We start from the raw sequence: 24,827 nt of genomic DNA on the forward strand, positions 1-24,827 counted from the left end.
CTCTGCTCTGCTGCCCAGCAGGGTTTGGCTCTGGATTAACCTTAAAGGGAGGTTTTACCAAGCCCCAACATAACTCATTTTTTCCTTTCCCATGGAAGGAGCTCGTTTTAGTGGCTTTGTGCTCCCTGTCTTTTTGTCCTTAGAGCAAAGGCCCTGGCTCCTGGTGAGCGCGGTTTGTGCTGCCCCGTGTGATGGGCCTCCTCGCATCCAAACGCACACACGACCTTTTCCTTCTCCCCGCTGGCTGTGAATGAAGCGCTTTCAGTGGGAGGAGGTGGCTGGGAACCGTTCTCTCACCTCGCGTTGGTTACAGCCTGTAAAAATATCCAAGGAATTTGCCACCGTGGTCCCTCGCTCCCATTCAGCTTCAAAGCCGGCCTTTGTTCCCGGTGCTGCGGCCAGCAAGCCTCACACACGGGGCCGGGCTCCACAAATCCACCAGGGAGCGAGCGCAGAGCCGTGGGGAAGGCGTTCTGCACTGCCCGAGCACAGCGTCTGGAGCACGGTCACCCCCGAGAGAGCCAGGGCAGTGAGCGGAGCTAGCTCACTGCGCGCACCACGGTGTGCACCGTGCGGGAGAGCGACAGCCTGGGGCTGCCCGCGCGGGGAACCGCTCCGTGTGTCCGAGCGGTGCCGGAGCGCGGAGGCTCCGCGCGGCTCCCGTCCGGCCGGGCACCTCGTGCCATCTCGCAGAGGCAGGAAAGGCGCAGGGGCTGCCAAGCGGGATCTGCCCGCGCTGCTGTCTGCGCGCGAGCGGCTGGCGCCCGGCCCTCAGCGGCGCCCGGGGGAAACACACGCACGTTTCCTGGTTGTGAGGAAAGCTCCAAACCCTTCGATGAGGACACAACTCCCAAATCCATGCTTTTTATGTCCTGCTTGCTCCAAAGGACAAATATGACCAAGCAGAAGGTGCCTGGCCTGCTCCGCTGCTCGGTGGCCTGTCGACGGATGCAGAGGGTGAGTTTGGACCCGTAGTGCCCCAACTGCAAAACGCCCCCTCTGTGGGTCTGCGGGTCCCCAGGTCCCCTCTGCCCCATCACTCGCGTGGCCAGGGGTGACTCAGCAGGGACCGGCCGCTCAGCCAGCACGTTGACGGCTCCGCAGGGCCCATGGCAGGACGGACACACGATCCACACGGAGCCTGCGGTGCCTTAAGACACCGCGCCACTAAATAATTTATGGGAAATCATTAAGCAATTAAATCTGGCAGATCTCTCATATAAAAAGCAGCTTGAAGCCTGTGCAGCAAACAGGGCAATGCTTTCCGCTCCTTTTGGATGTCGTCTTGGAATCTAACTCCAATCCTTACTTGAGAATAACTATAATTATCTCTAATTGCCATTATTGTTTAACATTTTTAGCATTTGCAAGTGCAAACTGTTACAGTTTTCCATGCAGATACAATCAGCAGCCAGAGTTCACAGTGAAAGCAATTAAAATCTTGTGATTATTACAAGCCTACATGTCTATACAACAGCTTCAATCTGCATAACTTGCCAAGATGTGGGCTAGAAACTCAGACAAATTTAGCATTTATTTAGTAACCCAGCAAAGCTACTACCTCCCGCTGTCTCCAGTGATTTGCATCGATGGCACTTTTTGGAAGGACAAGAGTGTTGAGGGGAGGAGCAAGCATTTTCTAGAATACAACCCTGGAGAATATAGCAAAGACAAAATCATGCACATGAATTATGCATATGAATTATGATTTCACTCCTATTTTTGTTGGGATTAGCTCATGTTTGGTATTCATCCCCGGCAGCTCGCGGGCCGAGCCGCAGCGCGTCGCTGCCGCGCTCACCCCGGCGTTGCCCTCCGTGGCCGGGCAGCAGCGCGGCCTCACACGGATCCAGGTCTTCTGGAAATGGAGGTGCCGTTGGAGAGGACGGCGTTCCCGGGGCGGCAGCGCTGGGAACGGCCGTGCTCGTGAGGCCGGGGTGCTCCCCGCTCGCGCCGTCCCACGCACGGCCTCCCCCACAGACACCGCTCACAGCTCCAGCAGCTGCTTATATGGGAAAATGAGATTAGGAAAGTATTCCAAGTATCTGTCCTTCAGTGGAAAACAAGCGTGGAGCCAGCGGAGTGTCCCATGAGCCAGGGCCCGCAGCTTGGGAAAACAGAGCCGCAAGGCACCGCGGGAGGCTGCTGCGTATCCAGCACAACCCGGGCAGGGCAGCTCGCTAAACCTCCCTCTCGGAATATCCCGGGAATCAAATATCTGCCTGGCACGGGGGCAGGATCTCCTGAGGGAGCCCAGCAGAGCTGCAGTGTGGTGGCTGGCACAAGACCCACGTCCAAGCCCTGCAGGCAGCACCGCGCGTGCGTTCCAACCAAATGTGGCTCCTGCAATCTAACAGAAAAGGAGATTCCTCTGCAGGTGGGGGAACCGTCTTCTCCATTATCTCCCCTGGGACTATCAAAAGTCTTCAGGAATCCAATTTCCACTAATTCAAATTGCTTTGAAAACACCAACCTACAATTTTAATTATGGCACCCTGTAATCTAGGTGAGCAAAGAACTCACCAGCCTGTAGCTGTCTTGTTTTCCTAAGGTATGAGTTTTGATGATTTATTAACACTTACATTTTTAACAATGTTATGTTGGTTAATGCTCAAGATGTTCCTACAATTAATGAAAATTTCATAGATTGACTGGAGAAGAAAGAGACCATTTTATGTCCCCTTCCAGATGGCCCAAACCAGCTGCTTGCTTTTTTCTTTGAAATGCGAATCTAATGACTTCTACGTCCTTTGAAGTCTCCCTGTGCAGCTAAACCAGATGTATTTGCCTGATAATAGCTGGGCATGTTTAATTGTGGCAAACTTGTGCTGTTTTCCCTTGTGGCCACTACTGGATACTGTGCAACATGGGCTCTGGTTTGGGGTTTTTGGGGAGGTGAGTAAACATGGAGATTACCAAGCAGTGGTAAAATGTGTCTTGGTGTAACAGTGGAGTTACCCCCTAAACCCATCTGGCTCGGGCTCTTTACCCAGATTTCGGGCTAGTTCTTTATAAATCCATGCAGTGGTTTCAGTCTTGTGTCAAGAGATTTATTACCGCCTTATGGAAGTGGGGAGTGCTGTTGAAAGGCAAATTTCAGCGCCATTTAAAAAAAAGAGGAGGACAATAAGTAAGGGCTTAAAGTATACATCAAGAAGTTTTAAAAATAATCAATCATAAAATAAAATGGTGAAAAAAGGCAAAACAACAACAACAAAAAGTTTCTGACTGTGGGTTTGGTAGAAATTCATGTTAGGCAGAGAAGCTAGGAAGCCAAAGCTGAAATTCCCAGTTTGGAATTTCCAAAACAAAGCAGCTTGGCCTGAGCCGGGTCCCGGATGCGGCAAATCCCTGCAGAGCCACCAGCGCCGGTGCAGGTCGTGGATGTCGGCTGCGGTCCGGGCCCCGGCGCGGCGCCGGCTCCTCCTCTTCACTCTGCCTCCTGGTGCATTTATAGGATCTCAGGCAGATCTCTCCCTAATGCAACAGCCAGACTGCGAAGGAAGAAAGCTCCCTAAAACTCTCCTAGTTCAATATTAGCATAGGCTGCCTTTCGAGGCCGTCTCTTTGCGATGTGTTTTGCTGTGCCTAGCACCTTGTATCCCTGCTGCTGATCTTCGGAGAAAAGCAACAAAGAATAAGTAGAACGGTAAGTGCAAGAGGGAGGGTAATTGGCAGTAACAGCCCCGTGCAAAGAAGAAAGCCGCAGCAACGGTGCTGGTGGCTCTGCACGTGTTTTTCTTGCTGGAGGTGCCCGGTTGTAGAGGGGATGGAAGGAGGGTAACGTGGGGCGAGCTGGCGGTCCCTGCAGCTGGGCCCGGGCCTTGCCGTGCGGGAGGAGGCCGCTCGTGCTGCCTCCCTGCGCACCTGAAGAGGCGGTAAGTGCAGCCGATACTGCCCATCAGTGAGAGGTTACTCCAGGGCTGCCCTGCACCTCCTGAACATCGCGTCCCTGCGATGAGCAGGTTCCTCTTCCCAGCGCAAGTCCCTCAAGCCGAGGAGCAGAACAGGGCCGGGAAAGGGCAGCGGCGGGTGCCGGGGCAGCCTGTTGGCGCCCGCCAGCCCCACGCCGCCCCTCTGCACACACCGTTTGCTGCGGCTGTTGGCGCAGCCCCGCGGCCGCCAGAGGCCGGTGTCCCCAGGAGCGGCAGCAGGGCCGGGCCAGGCCCCGCGACGGCGGCTGCTGCCACCTACCGCAGGGCCGCGGCCAGGCCCGCGCGCCACCCCCGCGGCCCGGCGCGGAGCCCCGGCGCCCCTCGCGGCTCCCCCTCTCTAGGCCAGGGGCGATTCTCGCCCTCGGTCCCCCCTTCTCGCTCGTCCCCTTGTACTTTTTACCGCCGTTTCAGGGCGGCGCGGGGGACGCGGCCCGGGCGGGCCTTGGCCCTGCCGGCCGCCTCGCGCCTGCCCCGGAAGCGCCGCGCGTTGCCATGGCGCCGCTGCCGGGAGGGCGCAAGATGGCGGCGGTGGCGGTGCCGCAGCCCGAGGCGGGCGCGGGCGGCTCCTTCCGCCACTACCTGTCGCGCCTGGGCGCCCTGCGGCCGCGGCCCGGCGCCCGCCGCGCCGAGCTCCACCTGCTCTTCGACCAGCTCATCTCGGAGAGCTGCGGGCCGGCGGCGCCCGCGGGGCCCAGCGCGCAGGTACCGCGCGCGGGGCGAGGCGGAGCGGGGCGCGGAGGCCGCAGCGCGGAGCGGGGCTCGGAGGCCGCACTGCGGGGCTCGGCCTCTGCTGTTGCAGCGCGGAGCGGGGCGCGGAGGCCGCAGCTCCGCTGTTGCAGCGCACCCGGTGCTGTCGGGCCTGCTTCCCCCCCTACACCCCCTTTCTCTCTTCCCTGTCCCCCCCTTCTTTTTCATTTCCTCCCCTTTCCCCCCCCCCCGTTCTTCCCCCTTCTCCTGGTATTTCCGTGGTGCTCCTTGAGCGGCACTGCTGCAGTTTGAACATGTGTCATCGCCTGCTTGTTGCTGGATGGACGTGTGTGGATGTGCGAGGGGAAGCTCATGCCCTGCAGCTTCATTCCTTTCCATATGTTACCGATCTGTATGGATGCCCGTGTTACCTGCGCTGGGGTCGGGATGCGTGGTCAGATTCCTGCCTGGTGACATGGTTTCCATTTAGCTTCGTTATCTCTAAGTAATAGCTCGGGACTTTGTTTTCCAGGATGTTTGTGCTTTGCTCGTCCAGGCCTGCCAGCTGGTTAGTTTTGATCAGGAACATCTCGTCAGCAAAGTCTCTCAGCTTATCCATCACCTCCTTAACAGGTTTCAGGTATGGAAGGTTTGGCTGTGCTCCTCCTTTCCCCACTGCTCCCTGTCTCGTGAGGCCATGGAGCAGCCCTGTGTGGGGAGTCACCCCAGTTTCTGCTTTAGCATTTAGCATCATATGTTCTGATCTGTGACTGCAGCGTGGTCGAGGGGTTTCTCATATAGCAACAGCTTCCGATCAGGAATGAAGCACCAGGAGAAATGCTCTTGGTTAGAAGATGCTTCTGGTGATTTATCAATTTCTTAAATGTGGGCTGCTTCTATGATGATGTGTAATTTAACAGTGAGGTCGCCTGAGTCAGTAACCACTAAGAGGCAGATATATTGACTTCGGCAGTATGTGATGATGCTCTTTTCTTGACCACACTCCTTTTTTTCTCGTCACAGGTGATAGTTGACGAGCAGAATTTGAATTTTCTTCTCTCCTACTCCATCTCTGCTCTTAAGCAATGCAGCTCTTGGACGCATGTTGAAATTCTGCAAGCCTTAGCAGCTCTTGTTTACAATAATGGACCTAAATGCCAGAAGGTGGGTTTATGAACAAGAGAAAGTAATCAGTAAAACTTGCAGCCATTGCTCTCTGTATTTCCTTTTCTTCTAAAAGACAGAGTAGAAAGTGTATCACATTCCTGAACCACCATCTCTTTATCTAAAGATTAGATCCTCTTTAAGTGGTGCCTGGCATTTGGGAAAAAAGTTAAATTTCAGGTGAGTTAGGCATGTATTATAATAACCACTGTATAATGGACATTATTCCCATGCCAAATATGTCTATACCAGCAAGGTGCAGTTGTAGGGACCACCTAGTGCCTGCTGTGAACCGAGGAGCTGTGCTAGGGGAAGGGCACGTTGGGTCTGGGTACTAAGCAGCCTGGTGTGTCTGTGTGTCTGTACCAGGAAGAAAGCAGGGCTTTGTAGTCTGCACATTACTCAAGAGTCTGCAGTGTCTGGTTCTCCAGGATCTTGAAATTTGTCCTATACCAGATAAAGTCTTTAGTGTGCGGTGGACTCAAGGCTGTTTCAGAGAGGAGGTTGTCAGGTTTCAGTCCTGAAGGATGGAGGAAGCCCCTTGTTGCTGCTAAATGATCACTTGTGATGGGTGGAATCCCCGAGCAATCCCCAAGCCTGGGCAGCCTGCAGAGAAGTTTTCTGTGGTTTGGCTGAAGCACGAGGTGGTGATGGGGGTGTATAACTGCAGCAGTTGGATGCAGTTGTTGCTACTGGTGTAGCTGTGTGGCTGAGGAGAAAGCATAAGTTATGACTCAGTCTCAACTATAGTCATGACAGATGATTCTTTGATACCAAATAAGAAAAATTTGCAAGTGAATATTGTCACATTAGTCACATAATCTCTGTATGACATGTGAATTCACAGCTGTCAGATATTTTCTGTTTAGCACAGGTGTGAGGAAGGATCAGCAGGCTGAAGGGGGAGGGCTGACCTGTAATGGCTTTTGATGGTTTGTTTCAGTACCTCCCAGACTTGCTGGGCAAGGCTGGACTTCTGCTCCAGTACAGTGACTGCGCTCAGCCCGACGTGGAGCTCAGGAGGGCAGCGGTGCGCAGCATGGCAAACCTGTGCCTCAGGTGGGTAACCATCCTGCAGGGCGTGGATGGATGGATGCATGGACGGATGGACGGATGCTTCAGGAGATGCCATTCCACAGGGTGGCCAGCTACCCTCCTCAGTTTATGCCAAACACTGTGAATGCAGGACCTGTAAGCTGTATGTGCATACATGTGAAATCTGAAATTTTAGTGCTCCAAGCTATTGTCCCAGAGGTCCCTTCCAACCTCGACTATTCTGTGATTCTAATTTCACGGAAATCACTTGCGGTATTAGAGTTGTCTTGTGTGTATTATCAAACGTGCACTGATGGCTTGAGATAATTAAACGTGATGGCACCAGATGCTTAGGAATCCATTACAGAGAAATTCGTTTAATTAATATAAGGCCATTGCAACAATGGCCAGCTCATAAAAAATGGGTACTTAAGGTAGCAAGGATTATAGTGATGCAATTGCCCTCATGCAGTTAGACAAGAGGATATTAAAATGTTTCATTAAAACTGGCCAGACTTCACAGAAACTAGGGAAGGGGCGAAAGTCATTCAGGATCCTTTTAAAATGCCGCGTTTTGCATTATGCAGTTTAACTGCATAATGCAAATTTGATAGCATCTTTTGGTAATTTGGCAGCATCTTTAGCTGTTTTCTTAGTTCTTTCCCAAAGGAATAACTATGCCTCTACTGTAAATGAGATGCCATGTGCACACAAAATGCCTGTTGGGTGCCAGGCTCTAAGTCATTAACCACTGAGTTACAGAAGCGTGCTCAGTGAGTTCTGTGTTTCAGTTCTTAGGGCTTTTGTTTCATATGTAGGAATGTAATATGACTCTTACTACATTAATATTTTACTGCAAGAATATTTTTTAGAAGATTTTCAGATCCTGTCATTTAGAGGTTGGCTGTATGGGAAGTGTGGGATGAAAAACATCATCTCTTATAGACATGACAGCTTGCTGAGCTAAGTGTGGAGATTTATTGTAATTGAGAAGGTGGCAGCAGAAGTAGAGTAGATTACGGCATGCTATGATTGTCCTGGCTCTGGGTGCAGAATGTTTTCTTTTGTTCTTTACAGCGATCGAGTTTATCCCTATCTAAAAACCATCCTTGCTTCTGAGTGTGTGCTCTCCTCTCTGGAGGAGTGCTTGGATTTGAGTTAGTGTAATTTTATAAAGCTGTGTGATGGACTGAAAAAAATATAATTTGTCTCCTCCTGCTTTTGTTTTAGTGTACCTGGACAGCCATATTTGGACGAGTCTTACAGAAGTGTCTGTTTTCAAACTTTCCTAAGTATTCTGCAGTCTTTGAAAACCCCTGACATGGATGATATCACGTTTTGCATGGTAAGTGGGTGTTTAATGGTCCAGAATGCTCCGATTAGTTCTGTGCTGCTCATAGAACTGCTAATAAAGCATTCAAGTCACTGTGCAATTTGGAATTCAAAAGCTAACTGTACTATAATCAAATATTTCCTCTTTGGCAGAAGTGTATGTACTATAGAAGATGTACTATACTTACAACTTGGAATATTGTTAACTGGCACTCTGCTCAAATATCCAAACCTTTTCTTGTTTTTCAACCAGATAGCCTAAGTGACTGTCTCAGTATTTATGTTAAGCAAAACCAGAACTGCTTAGATGGTCACCTAAAGATGCAAACCTTCGGTGTTCTGGAAAGGGAAAATAAGTAATTCTGTGTTTTTGTTCTCAGTTGCTGCAAAATGCACTGAAAGGTATCCAGTCACTTCTAAATGGTGGGAAGATGAAGCTAATGCAAACTGACCAACTTGGATCCCTTCTTGCGGTGTTAAAGGTGAGTATTCAAATCCATTTTCAGAAAGAGGCAGGGAGAGGTGGTTGAATTTAAGATTTTGCAAAGCTGTTACATAGATGTTACATAGCCTGGGGAGAGGCCGCACAAAAACCCGTAAGCATCACAAGCCATACTGAAAACTGATAAACACCTGACCAAACGTACACCAAGAGGGATGCTAACATTGTTTTGTTGCTGTTCTAGAAATGTATGTTCCATGGACTGCCAGGACTGAGCATAGAAATGCCTCCCGCCTTGTACCCAGCTCCGTTGCCTCAGTACGATAAAAGGTCGCCTGTCAAACAGGAGCAATCCGAGTTGGCTGCCTTTAAGCAAACAGGGGTAACCTGAAAATATGTTGCTTTTATTGCATGCAGATGGTGTGCGTATGTGTATTTGTTGTGCTAGTGTGCTACCTGACACGATACTAGTGTCTTTGTGTTCTGAGCACGTGATACATTTCAGGTCTTTACTTTAAAGATATTGATTATAAATCTCTACATGGAATAAAATTGCTGTGTAAACTTGGATGACTAAAACAAATGGCTCTGCAAAGATTGTTTTTCCTTGCTCTGTGTGCATCAGTTATTCATCTGTAGCCAAGAATTCTTGGCCTGCAGACGTGGGACTGCTAGCAGACTAGTCAGAGCTTTTCATTTTATAAATTGCATTCTTTCTCCCCTAACACTTGCCCAGTTATTTGATTTCTTTCATAGGGAAGTCAAGTTCATCTAGAGACTGCATTTTTTTTTCCTCCTCCCTGATCTGCTCTGCTTAATCCCTCTACAGGTTATTATTTAACCTTGTTAAAGCATTTTGGATTACAGATTATCTGAAAAACATTAGACAAAAGTAAAGTTGCACAGTCATGCTATTTACTTTTTGCTTTCTGGATGCTAAATACATACTGTAAATCCAGAAGAACTACAAGAACATTTGCTGTTCCTCTCTGTTTTAGGTGAAGATTTTAAAGAAAAAAATTGTTTGAAATCTTATGATTTACTGAAGAACAAAGACTAGAGCTAAAGTTAGCATTATTATTAACAAGCAGAGTTTGCAGGCTGTCATATGCTAATGGCACGTGACTGTTTATGTGTGTATTATTGCACAGGATATTGTATGTGCAATGTTGTTGCATAGAGGATGATAAATAGCTGTGATAATTCTTTGGTAAACTAAATCTTATTTAAAAATGACTCAGCAACTAGAATGTATGAAACTGTGACTTGATGAACTTCATCAAAGGCATGATTTATTGTATTACACTCACCTTTTTTTTTCTGCATTAACAATTTTATTTTCAGATGACACCTTTTCTCCTTAGTAAAGAAACTTACAACTGTAAAATGCTTAAGCATCTTTCTAGGTTTTATTCCAAAAGATTTTAAAAATTTATTTTTCTTCTTAAAATAGAACCGGAGGAAAAAGTCCAAAGGGAAACAAAAGAAGGAAGAGTCTGGGGAAGACACAAAAGAAGATTTGGCTGCTACAGGGAATGAAACAGACATGCTGAAATTACATGTGGGGGATGTGCAGAAGAGTCCATGTTCCAATCCTCGGAGTCATACATTAGATGTTGCACACAGGCCTGCTGAAAAGGATCATTTATCTTCACATTACAATAATTGGAAAAGAATCAGCAGCAGTGAGTCGGAATATTCTGATGCTGAAGGTGGAATTCAAAGCAAAACAAGGTAAATGTTTATGTAAACATAAAGCATGATAGCAAACAATATTTTTGTTGCTAACAATTTCAACTTAAACTTATCACGTCCAATGATACTTTTGTTTTTATAGATCTGGCACCAGTTTTACATATGTGTAGAACTCCTTATGCTTCTGTATGCTTCTTCCAGCTAGCTATTAACATAAATGAAGGAGGCTCAGTCCATTACTTTTCTCTGATGCTATTTCATTAGTCTTTTTATTTTTGTTTTTAAGATCTTATCAAGCCAAAGTTCGTCAGGGGGCTCTAACCTGTTTCCTCTCAGCTATAAAGTCAATAGAAAAAAGAATTCTTTATGGCTACTGGTCAGCATTTGTTCCTGATGGGCCTGGTATTGGCAGCCCCCAGTCGGTGTCTTTGATGACTATTGCATTAAAGGACCCCTCTCCAAAGGTGAGGTATTTCTGTAGAACTGAAAATGTATTTCTCAAGTATTAATCTTTAAGCTTTGATTCTCTGACCTTCAGAAAACAGAGTACTTTGGCTCCTGAATTTGTGTTGCCTTTGTTACTGTACCACAAAAAATGAAAGACTATATATTGTTTAAGGAAACAAAGGATTGGCTATATGCTATCTAAAGTTACGAGAAATGATTGTTGGAGACTCATAAATTTTAAACTCCTCCATCACCTCAAAGGAGATGTTAAGAGGGACAGAAGAGGAAATTTTTCATGTTATCACATGGTTGTTCAGATTATGATTTCCAGCAAGTTAAGAAATGAAGGAGCTTTAGCAAAGAAAGTTCAAATGCTATAGAAATATGTTTCAGCCAGCGTCGCCAGGATGAACATGCAGTCAATTGTTATGCACTAGAAGCAAATAAGGTAATTAAATTGAAATTTTCACCTTCTCCCTTAAAAGCCAATTCCCAAAGGCTAATGGAAGTAGTGATTTCTCCTTTAACATTTTATCTTTGTTAGAATTACTGAGGAGGAGAACAGAAATGTCAGTTGGTACTAATAAAAAGGGTTCCAAAGTTGTCCTGCATAGTAAAAATATGGTTTGCATCACATGGTTGAGATGAGAATTCGAGGAAGCATAGCCAAAATATTGGATTCTCAGAAATTCTTTCCTGGCTAATAAAAGAGGACAACTTGGAAAAGGGCAAAATGTCAAGTCGTTCCAATGAAGTTTTTCTAAAAATTTAGTTTATCTGGAGTGCTGTAACTAAACTGCTTTGGGAGAAGCAATGATGAGATCTCTTGTGTTGTAAAGAGTTGTCTTGGAACTCAGCTTTGATGAAAAACGATGTGAGGAAATTCTCCAGTCCTTACTCAGGAAGTATTTTTCTAAGCAAAGAAAGGTGTGGCGTAATGGCCTCAGATTAAACTGAAGCAAGTATGTAAAAGAGAAGTTGAGGATTTTCTCTTATTTGTAATAACTTTTTTTTTCTCCTTAATCATTTCAGACACGTGCCTGTTCCCTTCAAGTTCTCTCGGCCATACTGGAAGGTTCTAAGCAGTTTCTCTCTGTTGCTGAGGATGCTAATGATCACAAGAGGGCTTTTACTCCCTTCTCTGTAACTATTGCCTCTAGCATCCGAGAATTGCACCGTTGCCTGCTGCTAGCCCTGGTAGCAGAATCCTCCTCTCAAACTCTGACACAAATAATCAAGGTAATTACCACGTTACCCTGCTTGGTGTTTTTACTGGGTCACAGCAGTAGAATACTTTTTTTCTAGAAGACAAGCTTGTAACCAGTTTTCTAAAAGCAGGTAGCTGGGTCACTTGTTTTCAGGTGCCCTCAGATAATTTGCTGTCTAAATGACCTGAGTTGCAGATGTGAAAACAAATCTGTTAGAGGCCAAGCTGACATTGTAAACACCTTTCCATGTATGTTCTTTTGTGTGTTTCAGTGCCTTGCAAATTTGGTTTCAAATGCGCCATACAACCGTTTAAAGCCTGGTCTGCTGACAAGAGTTTGGAACCAGATAAAGCCATACATTTGTCATAAAGGTTTGCATTCTGTTTGTCTGGATACTGGTGTAGATGTTATACCCTAATTTGACATTGGCTGTTGTGCAATACTTGTGGGTTTCTTTTCTTGTGCTTGGTAAATATATAAATGGGTCTATCACTGTCAAATTGTGTTAAGATCTTTCCTGTTTGAAAACTTCTGAAGAAGAGTGCTGATTAGTGAGATGCTAATAGACTGTTTTTCCCTTCCCTTTTCACTGCTATTGCAGATGTTAATGTCAGAGTTTCTAGCCTCACGTTATTAGGAGCCATAGTTTCCATACAAGCACCTCTACCAGAAGTACAGCTACTTTTGCAACAGCCAAGTTCTTCAGGACTAAATAATAGTGGGACTGGAACCCCTCATCGTTTTAATTCTTCAGAGCAGTGGAGGAAAACCCTCCCTTCGGAAGGGGAGCCTCCGGATAACGCGGGGAATATGCCTCCAGAGCCATGCTGGCTTATCCGCCTCTGCATTTCCATCATCGTCCTGCGCCGAGAGGATCCCTGTTCCGACAGCGATGCTAACTTTCCGTCTGGGAGCGTTTATGAACCATCTCCCGTTCGACTGGAATCTTTACAGGTGGGGAGGGACAACTGGTTTGTAAAATGAACAACTTGGTACCAGACCAAATGACCTCCTGTCAGCTGAGCCTCAGTCATGAATCGCATGTTCTCCTGGGTTTTTCAGTGAGATTTAGGCTAATGCATTTGCTGGTGAAGCATATCTGATATGTTGTGACTGAAAGAGCAGTAACATTTTGATTGCATGCCTGTTTCCACAGGAAAACCATCCATTTAACCTGGAGCAGCAAGTTCACCTGCCTGCAATTTTGTTACCTTTATTATTTCTACATATTTCCTGGTTGTGTGCTGGTATCTGGTGAATGCTGGGAGTCTTCCCTATGTAAACTCCTTAATACAGAATATAAATTAAACTTTTCCTCAGAGAAAAGTGAGGAAACCTTGCAATCAAAGAACCTATGCACAAACAAAGTATGGGGTATGGCTCAAGAAGTACCTGTGAATGCTGAAACTTGGCCTTTTTATTCTTTGTGTAGCCCCATAATATGCCTAGTATACATCCCTTAAAGTCTCACCCTTTTCCTGGAATGATGGCTGTCAAATACAGCTCTTGGAACGTGATAGCAGGATTACAAGAGATATAGAATATATTGCTCTTCCAGCCACTCTTGCTTAGGTTTTTTTTTTTGTAGCTACAGGGGACAGTAACTTGCTGTAAATAATTCATCATGTCGCTACCTGATAATGCTTCTGCTGCAGGTTTTTAGTTAGCTCTAGTATTCTCAACGCTGTGCTACACTGTCTGTCTGTTACACCTGAGTTTGCTTTTTGTTCACTGTGCCTCTTAACAAGGTCTGTGAGTTTGGGGTGGCTTGGTTGAATAGAAGGAAAAATACTGAGTGGAGTTTCTTTTATTTGTGTTTAGGTGTTGGCTCTCCTTGTAAAGGGCTATTTTTCTATGGCTCAGAGCTATTTGCTAGAACTTGGAGAAGTGGCTTGCAAATGCATGGAAGAAATGGATCCATCTATTCAGCTTCATGGAGCCAAGGTACGAACATGAGGGAACAGCAGTATCGTTTTATCAAGTTGGTTTTACCTATTGGTGTGCTCTGCAAGTAATGGAGATTTGTTGCTCTGCTGAGTCACCAGGAGGCTTGGGAAGCACAAGGACTTCAGTACTGGCCTTTCCCCAGTTTAATGTCAGCTGGTGCAGAATCTCTGGTCTCTCGCCCAAAGGAAAGGCCAAATTGATTCCCTCTGCCTGACAGTTTGTTATGCTGCCCTATCTGCCCCAGCCCTCTTCTCTGACAGGGACAGAATAGAGTCACAAATAATTCTAAATCTTTTATTTTTGTTCCCTAGGTAAGTAAGTATAGTTCTAGGTAAAAATTGTCATAGTTTCATGTACTGGAATCATCCAAGTTGCTTTTCATGTCCTTGCAGCTTCTGGAGGAGCTGGGCACGGGTGTAGTACAGCAGTACAAGCCTGATGCAGCTGTTGCCCCTGATCAGAGAGTGCCAGTCAGTGTGGTAAGTGCATGTGCTTCATCCGAGATTGCACTTCACTTTGTTTCCTGAACTTCATGCACTAGTTTCGTTTCTTGAATTCCCTGTAAAGTTACTGGTGTGGATACAGATAAAGTACTTGCAGAAAGGCAGTCCTCTGCGCTAGAGTAGGGCCTGATTTGTGTCATTTCTTGCAGACTTCCTGCATGAAACCATAGGGCAGACTTGCCTTCCTCCCTCTCAAGTGTTTTTTTCCATAATATTGCTAAAGCGAGCTGCCAAGGTTGGCAGCTATTGTTTTAAATGGTGTGTGTGTGTTTGTGGTATATTCCTGCTGTCCGCTGAGCCCGAGCAAGGCCTCCACTGCAGTCTGTCATTACTTTCATCACTTTCTTACATTACTAGTTATCACAGTGGAAATAGCTGTGTGGAAATGTCAGAGAGCTTTGTGCTTCGTTGAACTCGATGAGCAAGTACTTTATAGCTGTACTAAAAGGGCTGAAAAATAATTTATACAGCTGGATGTCGTGTAATTATTTTAGGGTTATAACAGTTGCAATAATCACTTTGCTTGATTATTCCACCTGCTATAAGTCTCTTTTAAAGATTGTAAAAAAAGACGATCTATTGTAGTAGGCATGTTGGTAATATTTTCATGTTTCAGCAGTGACAGATAGTTGTTGCATTCAAGTAAACTCGTTTTTTCTCTGTAGGTTGTTGCTTTCTGGACAATGATGTTAAATGGACCTTTACCTGGTGCCCTTCAGAATTCACAACACGCAACTCTTCAGACAAGTGCCTGCGATGCCCTTTCCTCTATCTTACCAGAAGCTTTCAGCAGTCTGCAGGTAACAGGGGGCACCTCTATGGCGTTTTTTGCCTATTGAGATTTTGTTCTTTTGTTCACCAGATTATAGTAATGTAGAGCCTTTTAAAATTTATGTAGCACGGGGGTGAGGGAAGCCTTGCGATAGTCTCAGCTTGTTCAGAATGTAAAAAGTATTATGAAGACTGGGAAATGTAACGTTGAGTGAAACACAGAAGCTGTTTGGCCCTGCCACGACTACTCAGCCTTGGCTATGGTGCATTGGAGATGGAAGGCAAGAATTTCTTTACCTGGTGGTGGGTTGCTATTTTGCAGGTTAAGTGCTGGAGGTGGCAACTAGGCTAAAGGTAGTGGACTGATGTTGTTCACCAGTTTACATGCATGTTTTTTTTCCTTTTGTCTGGCCTCTAAAGCATTAAACTTCAGTGTTTGTCCTGGCAGAAGCAAACAAATATGTTGGCCTTACTCTCCTTTTGCAACATGAAATATGCTTTCAAACATTAAAGCCTTGGCAGTGTGTCACCGCTGCATTGTGCAGCTCCTTTTATGTCACTGTGCCCTTCTTGATGGGGAGCATTCTGCCAGAACTCATTTGCCCAAGAATTGCTAGTACAGCAGTATCTCTGGAATTCTCCGTCTGGCTTCTCCAAGCACAGCATGTACTTCATCCCTCTGTACTTTGATCCCATGCACCCTCTTCAGCTTATGACCATGCCAGGGTCAAGTCAGTGCCCACTCTGACCCTTGTTCTGATGCGGCACAGTTCATTTTTGTTGCGGATTAGTAAACTGGCAAACTGGCCAACTTGAACTTAATCTGCCTTGTTGTCCTCATTTATGAGAAGGGAAGAGAGACTCAGTCACAGTTCAACAGTTTTCATGTAGGTCTGTGAGGTACCTAGTGAGGTAGGACAGGAAAAAATAGCTGGTTCACTCTTTTGTTACAGAAGAGCCATTTATCTTTTGCATTGGGATGATGGGTAAGATCACGAAGAAAATCAAAACGTTAAGAGAGCAACAAGATCACTTTTCTCTCCTGTTTAGCACCCTGAAATGCCAGTCTCTTTACTTTAAGAGACGATTGTGATTTGAATGGTAGCTTCTACAAATTCCACGCAGTAGGGTCTTTCAGGCAGTTTGTCAGGGGATTTCCTCTGAGACAGAGGTTTTTCAGCTGCTCTCTCTTGCCCTGCGTGCTTGTCCTTGCAGAGTGACCAGCAGGTGCTGTGCATCACCCTGCTGCTCGGCCTGAACCACAGCGAGAACCCCCTGGTGAAAGCTGCTGCCGCACGTGCCCTTGGAGTCTACATCCTCTTCTCTTGCCTTCGGCAGGTCAGAGCTGGCCCACTTTTCTCCTTCTGTGCCATTTTACAATGGATTTGCTGAACCATAAGATGTGGGACATGAGTTCTGCTCTGCAGTGACCTTCCTTTTTGCTTTTGGTGTGTAAAGTTTTCTTTGCTGTCTCCAGCCCTGCTCTGGCCATGTATGTCGAGCAGAACCAGTGCAGTTCTGCTATGTGAGATGAAGCACGGCACAGCCCAACGTATCATGTAAGAGGGAGAAAGATTAGGATCTTCCCCAGCTCTCCGGAGAGAAAGGGAAAGCAAGGTTGGCATAAAGGATCTGCAAGAGATGAAGTGGAGTTGGAAAAAAAGGGAAAGCCGTACACCATTCCGTAGATGTTAAGTTTTTGATGGGAAGGCTTTAGTTCTATTTAAAATAAGAAGTCAAGCTTATCTGTGGAAAAATGTTTTTTTGCTTACTGTGTAATTTGATCTTTGCTTGTTTGAGATAGAAGGCATTGTTTTTGCAGTGTGGTCTTAAATGAGAGGTTATTGCAGTAAAGTTTTACAGTAGCTGAAGTTGAGATTTTTATTGCAAAATATTTTCAAAGAAGATCCCTTTTTCATAGGCAAGTGAATGAACATGAAATACAACATACTGTAGAAGTGAAGACTAGACTGACAGGTCAACAGGGATTTTTGGAGAAGCAATTAACTTTCTTAACAATGGGATTTGATGAGTATGAGATTGGCAGTCCAGGTAATTATGTTAAAATCCAAAGCAACTAAAGTATCACCGAAATTAAATTATACATTGAACTCTTGCAGCAGCAGCTACCCAAGAGAGTGGTGAACTTGGCCACCATGAAGGCTTAGACTGTTAATTAAAGATCAAACAAAGCTGCACTGAGAACACTAGAAACACATTAAAAGTTGTTGCCTAAAATAGAAGGATGTGTTAATAGAGCTGGTCTCTGTGCAGATTTTATTTTTGCTAGAAAGGCTGAGACATGCATGTTGCTGAAGAAATCACCTGGGTTTCGAAAGGTTTTTCTAACTTTGCAGCAGTTTGTGCTTCCATAGGATGTGATGTTTGTGGCAGACACAGCAAATGCCATCCTGAATTCCCTGCAAGACAAATCTCCAAACGTCCGTGCCAAAGCAGCTTGGTCCCTGGGCAACCTTACAGACACCCTGATCGTCAACATGTGCGTAAGCAGACCTGCTCTGTCAGTCATACTATTCTAGTGCCATCTACTCAGTATCAGAAAAGCCAAATGCCTGTGGTGGGGAAGAAATGTGGTTCAAAGTGTGTGAGCTGGATGCTTGTTTCTAAGCACTCTTCAGCCTATGTATCTGCTGATGTAGGGCACTATTCTGAGTGTCTCATATCGTATCTGGGCTTTAGTTTGACTATTCTGCTTGATCTTATGTTTTCAAATCCTCAGTTCAAGATTATAATCCAAGTTTATTTTCAATTTTCTTCTTCTTATGTGTTACTTTATGTAACTGCCTGTTCCTTGGTTGCTTCTGTGTTATGTGGAAGAAGATTAATAAATATTTAACACTTCCTCAGCCAGGGACTAAAGGAGGTCCAACCTACTGTTACATCTTTAACAGAAGAAATAGTTACCATATATTCTTTCTGTTTTACCTCTCAGCAATTCATTGCCCTCTGTCTTTTATTACAGACTTAATGCGTTGCTAACAGGCTTTCTTGCAATGATAGCTTGGTTTTAAATTAATAAGCACAGTGGTCACATGTAGTAAGGTCTGTCTTACATATTAGCCTTTTCAAGAGTGAAGGTTGTTCATATGCCCTTATAAAGAAGGATTGTATCCCATCTTTGAGGATGGATTATAGCAGCAGCTCTTTTTCAACATGATTTTTCTGTTAGGGAAACAATGGGACAAAGTTTTCAAGAGGAATTTTCTGATCTCCTCCTGCTGAAAATGTTACGGTCAGCAACTGAAGCATCCAAGGACAGAGACAAGGTATGACGGAGGGAATGGAGGCGTTTATCACAGTGTGATTCTTGGTTTTTTTAAAGGGGAAAAAAAAAAAAGGTACCAGTTACTTGCTTTGGAGTATTCTGTATTTTATTTGAGTAATCAAAGTGTCTGTGCACAAAAAAACCTATCGCAGTGCCGTAAAGCACATGGATGCCGGTGCTTTTGGCACGGCAGTGCTCGTTGCTGCTGGCCACACTCCGTCCCGTGGCAGTTGGCCATGGGGAGACGGTGCCGATGGCCCCACGGTGCCTTTGCAGCTTGGCCCATCACTCCGGGCCGGGTCTCGGTGTCCCCCGTGCTCGTCACCCGCAGGGCACTTGCCTGCACTTTTCCATGGTGCCTTTTTTATCTTTCCTTTTTTTTTTCTCCTTCTAGCAGGTGACCATCTGCAGAGAATGATCTTTCTGTTGGCATTTAGGAAGTTACAATCTGATAAGAAACCAGTCTGAGTCGAGATGGGCTCTTTGTTGACTCTGTGCATGACTACGTAGCAGGCTTGACAAAAGCTTCACTAACAAGTCAGAGGCAGAATGATTCTGTGTGTGTTGCAGGTGAAGAGCAACGCGGTCCGGGCCCTTGGGAATCTGCTGCATTTCCTTCAACTGTACCATATAACGAACCCCAGATTTAGGGAAGCCATTGAAGAATCTATCCAGGCCCTTATTTCTACCGTTGGGAGCGAGGCCACGATGAAAGTGCGTTGGAATGCTTGTTACGCCCTGGGGAATGTGTTCAAGAACCCTGCCTTGCCACTCGGTGAGTAGACTTGTCCCACTGGCTTTGGATTTACGCAGCAGGTTGTGGTTTTGATAAGAAGGTCTCTGTTATGAGTGTGTTGGGGGAGGAGACAGCAAGCAAACTGAGTCAAATCTTGCTGTTTCATCCAGAAATGTCTTGCTCAGACCTCAGAACAACTCCTGTTAGCAGTGAAATAGGCTCTGATCCTGCAAATGCCGATGCAGGCATAACTACTGTATTAGTTTGGCTGTATCATGTTAGAAAAGAGTGTGAGGATGGGATTATAGCTCTGAATAATGCAACATCTTGCTTTTCCTTCTACAAAACTTCAGAACATTACCTGTTTTAACTAATTTCTCTTTTTATAACCCACGATTCTTTCATCAGATCACCATAGATGCAGTAATGTAAGCTCAGTAAATATTTAGGAGATACATTTATGACTTGGTATATTTTGTTGGATTTTGTTTGAGTCTTTTGGGTTTTGTTTGTTTTAGGAGAGGCTCCTTGGACCGCACAAGCATATAGTGCCCTGTCCTCGGTAGTGAAGTCCTGCAAGAATTTTAAAGTCCGGATCAAATCGGCCATGGCCCTCTCCATCCCCAGCAAGAGGGAGTGTTACGGACCCAGCGAGCAGTTCTGCGAGATCTGGAGTGCCTTGGTGGTAGCCTTGCAGAAAAGTGAGGACACGGAGGACTTTCTGGAATTCAAGTACAGCGCTAGCCTCAGAACGCAGATCTGCCAAGCTCTGATTCACTTGCTGAGCCTGGCAAAGGGAACAGACCTGCGCTTCATTTCGGAAACGCTCACGGAAAACGGGGATGCCATCAAATCCTATGTCCTGCAGTACATGAAATCTGGAGTTGAGGAAAGCGAAGGAGGAACACACACAGACTTGTGCGAGAGGGAGAGAGCAGTGAAAGGAGCTATTGAGCATCTGTGTGGGCTAGAGAAACAGCTGGAGGGCAAAGCTGGAGTAAGAGTGTCTGCTTATCTGGAAGATATTTTGACAAACCATGTCAATGCCACTGAACTAGCAAAGGCTTAGAAAGAAACGCCTGTTTTGGTGACCAATAAATTATGCTTCTGATTGAGCAGAGGAGAAATACACTGCTTTTATTTACACAGGGTATCCAGAAGAGAAGTTTCCTGTTGTTGGTATTAAACCATTTATTTAAGCCATTCATAACTCCTGATTTACATATCATTTAAACTTCATTTTTTAATTTGTTTAGTGAACTTCTACATTGCTCTCAGTGGGTTTTAGTGATAGCTAAACTTTTAGAGTGTTAGGACTTTGATAAAAAGAGCCTTTCCATTCATGATATATTTTATACAAACCGCCTCTTTTATGACCTTATTTAAAAGCATTTTGTTACTATTGCTGCTATATTAAGAATCATTTGTAAAGGAAAGGTCTGGCAGAATTGACGGTGTCTACCTTTACCATACTGGAAACCTGCTTGCCAACAACGAGGGATTTGGTATTCGTTTTTCTGAGCACGGTGTAGGTTGTCACACATTCCTCCAATAAAAAGATGCAAAGATTTGAATAATAGCTGGAAGTGGACACTCTTGAGCGCTGCGTGTTCCTCAAACCTGTCTCTGTGCCCGTGTCCTCCTGCTCAGGAGGCTGCTGGCCCGGGCCAGGCCTGGCTCTGGGGGCCCAGGCAGCATCCAAGGGGTTTTGGGCATGAACCAGGAACCTCGGCTCCGTGTCCCAACAGACTTCAGCATCCCTCGACTCGTTACAAAATGCAAAATTTTTGCGGTCTCCCCTTTTCCCCCCGTTTCTGTGTGCCTACAGCAGCGACCGGCCCCAAGGCTGGGAGAGGAAGGACAGTGTCTTGCCCTCTGTGCCGCCTCCGTGGCTGCGTCCAGGTTCCTTGGCAGCAGGAACGGGCCTGTCTGGCTTCTTCAGGGGCAGATGGATCCCCGTTTTCTTGAGTCCTCAGTTCTTGATTCCTCTGCTGTTGTTCTCTCATCCCCGCTTTGCCTTTCCAGCACTGGAAACAACTGTGAGTTTTGCAGCTGTGTTTTTTCTCTAGGTCCGTCCGGTTCCCGCTACGGACACGGCTGCGCTTCCCAAGCTGCCTCCATGCGCTCCCGGCCTTGGAGCAGGGCTGTCCGCGCAGCCCAGCGAGCAGGAAGCTGCTTTTCTGAATGGAGAAACCTCCGTTGACGGAGGAGATGGGGTGAGTGTGTGGGGCAGGGTGCTGAGCGCCGGAGCGCGTGCGTGGCATGCAGAAACAGGGAGCACTTTTGGGAAGGGGATCCAGAGCCGCACGGTCCCCCCTGGAGCAGGCAGCGAGCAGCCCAGGGACCACAGTGCTGATGGACGGGGCTGTTGGAGGTTCCTCCTTGCCCCTCCATTTCTGAGGCTGCTTCTCCAGGGCTGGAGCAGGAACCCGACTCATTTCCTGGGCATTTCCCGGCTCTGGTGGGCGCTGCGGGAGCCGAGCGCGGGGTGGCAGCGCCGGGACGCCGCGGCCGCTCGTCACTCATTAACTCCCCGCTCCCGGGGAGCCGCTGAACCGCGGCGGGGCCGGGTCAGGCGCCCGGGCGCCGCGCAGGCCCCGCGGCCTTTCCCCGTGCACAGACGGGGTGTCCCAACCGCCCGGGGCACCACCCGGGATCACCCCGATCCCCCGGGGCTTTCATTGCCCCGAGCCCTTGGAAACCAACGCGGCCGCCAGGAGCCCTGTGAAGAAACAGTTCATTTTCTCTGCAAAAAAGCATCCTCCGCTGCCTGGGCTGTGGGGGCCCTGCGCCTCCGTCCTGCCGTGGCACCTCGCCCTGCTGGGGCTGCACGAAGCCTCCGCAACGGCCACGCTGCCACCTCTGCTGCCACTGTGAGGTGGCCGGGGATGTCCCTGAGAGGCTGTTGAGGCACCACGAGATGGCACCACGTCCCAGGCCTCCTGCGGCACCGGCAGCACCAGGCAGGAGCCGCGGGAAGAGCGAGGCCAGCGGCCTCCTTGCTGGGTGTGCACGAGGTGCACAGGGCTGCCCTTGCTGCTGCATGCACAGGAGGCTCCTTGCTGCGTGCATGCACAGGAGGCTCCTTGCTGCGTGCACAGGACGTGCCCAGGGGCTGCTTTGCCAGTGCCCAAGGGTCTCCTTGCCAGGATCGCAGGTGCCATCAGACCCATTGCCTATGTGCGGGGTCTCCTCATTGGGTCCCGGAGCCTGGGAAGCTCCTGGAGGGGGGAGATGGCGGCTCCTCGCTCCCACCTGCCCTCTCTGCCTTTAAAAAATGGCTCGGGGCCACCTTGCTGCCCTCGGCCCCGTGCGCCGTCATTTTTATCCTGTCTCTTGCCCTTGTCTCCCCCGGAGCCTCCGCGGGGCTGCGCTGATGGATGGCCCGGGAGCCGGCACCGGGAGCACCGCGGAGCAGCCTCCGCAGGGGTTCTGCTCACAACGCGCTGGAGCCTTTTCCATGGGGATTGCTCACATGGCCGGGTGGCTTTGGGGGCATCTCAGGGGCTCGGAGCCTCCCCGCTACTGCTTTCCTGGGGCTTTCACCCAAAGCCCAGGTGTTTCCCAGGACACACCAGCACATGGAGCCTGGCTTGGCCAGGGCGATGCTCCGCACGGCTCCCGCGGCCCCGGGATGCTCCGCGCGCGGGGGCGGCAACACGGACAAAGGCGGCTTTGAGGGAGCCCGGCCTTGCTTGGGCAGCGCCGAAATGTGTGAAATTTAACTTTCGCCAGACTTCTTCCTCAAGCGGAACTTTCTCAGAGGAACATGCCCCGGCGCGGGCCCTAATGGCTTTTCTCTGTGCGCCTGCATTAATGACGGCCAGGCCCGGCCTCATCGGGGGGAAGCCATGCAAGTAATTGCCTGCATTTTTAATTCGGGGTTATGATAGGGGAATCAAAGTCACACTGCCGTCACTGAGGCCGCCCGCTGTTCCGAGCCATTGACTTTGGCAATTTTCTCTTTTTCGCCCTCCCTTTTCCCGCTCTCACCGTGCCCCCCTGCTCCGGACCCCGGCGCTCCCAGGCTGCCCGGCCTGGCTCCAGCTTGGGTGTTTTTTGGACCAGGAGTAGCGGGTTGCCATTGGGGTGCTTTGTCCCCCGGTCCAGCCCGATTTGTGCCCACACGAGGGCTGCAGGGACGCAGCGCTGCTGCTCGCTATGGGCTGTCTGGCAGCCTTGGAAAACGCTCGCCCGGTAACGGCCTCATCTGCATTTAACTGCGCTGCCCCCGGCGCTGTTTGGGCTCCTTCTTTCTTTCCATGATGGCAATGCTCCCTCTCAGCCCCGAGGATGGGCAACGTGCACGTGGGGCCATGGGCAGACGGGAATGGCCGAGCTGGCCAGGGGGCTCCCGGGGTGGAAAGCCCCTGGAAAGGCCATTCCTGGCAGCACCGGAGGCCGGAGCACCAACCTGTGCCACTGGGAGCCCTGGTCTGCGCCAGTGGGACGGTGCCCAGGGGACACAGGCCTGGCCGCGGTGGCCCGACCGGGCAGGTGACGGAGCAAGACCCCGTCCCGGGAGCACGGAGGGCTCCGCAGCGGGCGGGAGGGGAGCAGCCGCGTTATGAAAGTTTCTTTGCTTTGCTTTGGGGAAAGGTGAACTTCAAAGGGGCCATTTATCACGGCACAAAGAGAGTCGGGGGTTATTTGCAAAGTGGAAGGGAGAAGCATTAATTACCGCGGTGACAGACACTGCTGCTGCCTGTCCTCCTCCCTCGGGTCCTCTCCACCAGCCGCCTCCCCGGGGAGGCCGGGAGCAGCTCCCTGCACCGGGCAGCCCCTGCGCATGCACACACGCATGCACATACGCATGCTTGCATGTGCATGTGCTTGCACGCATGCATGCCCTGAGCACCCAGGTCCTGGCCGGCCACCCCTCCCGGGTGCCATTTGGGGCAGTGCGGGGACCTCCTGCGTTTGTGGGACCCGCTCGGCCTCCAAGCCGCCCAGGGCGTCCCCAGCTGCTCAGCTATCTTGTGCCCATTGCGTTGGGGTGAGCTGGGAGGGAGATGAGGCTGTGGCGGAAACCAGAGCGGATCTTCGGAGCCTGTAGCCAGGAGGAGAAACTCCGTGGCGTCGAGGGGATGGTGGAATGGAAGCATTTTACTGAGGAAACACAACTCCTCGGCAGGGCCTGAGGGGCCTCCGTGTGCCCAAGACACGGCCAGCTCATGCCAGAGCCTCCCTGGAGCTCCCTGCGCTTCCCCGATACCGGAACGGGCTGGGATTTGCGTGGGTGGATCGAGAGTCACTTTTGCACACTCGACTTGGCGGGGCAGCTCTGGGGGCCCGCACGGGCCCCATTCCCAAGCTGCTCGTCCGGACCGGGCCTGCTCGCCTGGAGCTGCCGGGAGCTTGTGCCGTTGTCCCGAGGCTGCCCGGACATGGAGCTGTCCGTGGGGCTCCGGCGCCGTTTGGGACCATGGATGAGCAGTCTCCTGCGCCGCCCTGCCCTGTCGGGAATGGGGCTGCCTGGAGCGCGCCCGGAGCTCGCGGGGCCCAACGCGGTGCCGCCGGCCACGCTCCGCGGGCTGGAAGTCCCCTGGGGCCCCGCGGCCACCTCTGCCTTTCATGTCTGCTCCGCGCCGCAACCGCAGCTTCCCCTCGCCTCCGCGCGGGAGCAAGCGCAGGTCATA

The 24,827-nt window shown here is 48.8% G+C and overlaps 1 protein-coding gene across 1 annotated transcript; it reads left to right on the top strand.

Annotated features, from left to right (window-relative positions):
* Window positions 1-4,454: 4,454 nt before the first annotated feature.
* HEATR6 (HEAT repeat containing 6) lies at window positions 4,455-20,315 on the top strand. The gene is made up of 20 exons (XM_088535767.1): window positions 4,455-4,637; window positions 5,155-5,262; window positions 5,646-5,786; window positions 6,730-6,845; window positions 8,052-8,166; window positions 8,534-8,635; window positions 8,840-8,977; window positions 10,049-10,329; window positions 10,577-10,754; window positions 11,770-11,976; window positions 12,217-12,316; window positions 12,547-12,899; window positions 13,767-13,889; window positions 14,285-14,371; window positions 15,061-15,195; window positions 16,382-16,504; window positions 17,542-17,666; window positions 18,357-18,453; window positions 19,023-19,227; window positions 19,707-20,315. The coding sequence occupies exons 1-20, from the start codon at window positions 4,455-4,457 to the stop codon at window positions 20,255-20,257; spliced, it is 3,468 nt and encodes a 1,155-aa protein (XP_088391893.1). The 3' UTR covers window positions 20,258-20,315.
* Window positions 20,316-24,827: the final 4,512 nt, after the last annotated feature.

The sequence above is a fragment of the Tinamus guttatus genome, unplaced genomic scaffold (assembly GCF_059628265.1).
Source record: "Tinamus guttatus ecotype Peru unplaced genomic scaffold, ASM5962826v1 Tinamus_guttatus_pri_ptg000043l, whole genome shotgun sequence".
Classification (NCBI taxonomy): Eukaryota; Metazoa; Chordata; class Aves; order Tinamiformes; family Tinamidae; genus Tinamus; species Tinamus guttatus.

Excerpts from the sequence above, each read along its gene's own strand:
- HEATR6 (XM_088535767.1), top strand. The coding sequence starts at position 4,455 with ATGGCGGCGGTGGCGGTGCCGCAGCCCGAGGCGGGCGCGGGCGGCTCC. Across the intron at positions 5,787-6,729 it reads ATGGACCTAAATGCCAGAAG|TACCTCCCAGACTTGCTGGG; the intron begins GTGGGTTTATGA and ends GGTTTGTTTCAG. Across the intron at positions 12,900-13,766 it reads TTCGACTGGAATCTTTACAG|GTGTTGGCTCTCCTTGTAAA; the intron begins GTGGGGAGGGAC and ends ATTTGTGTTTAG.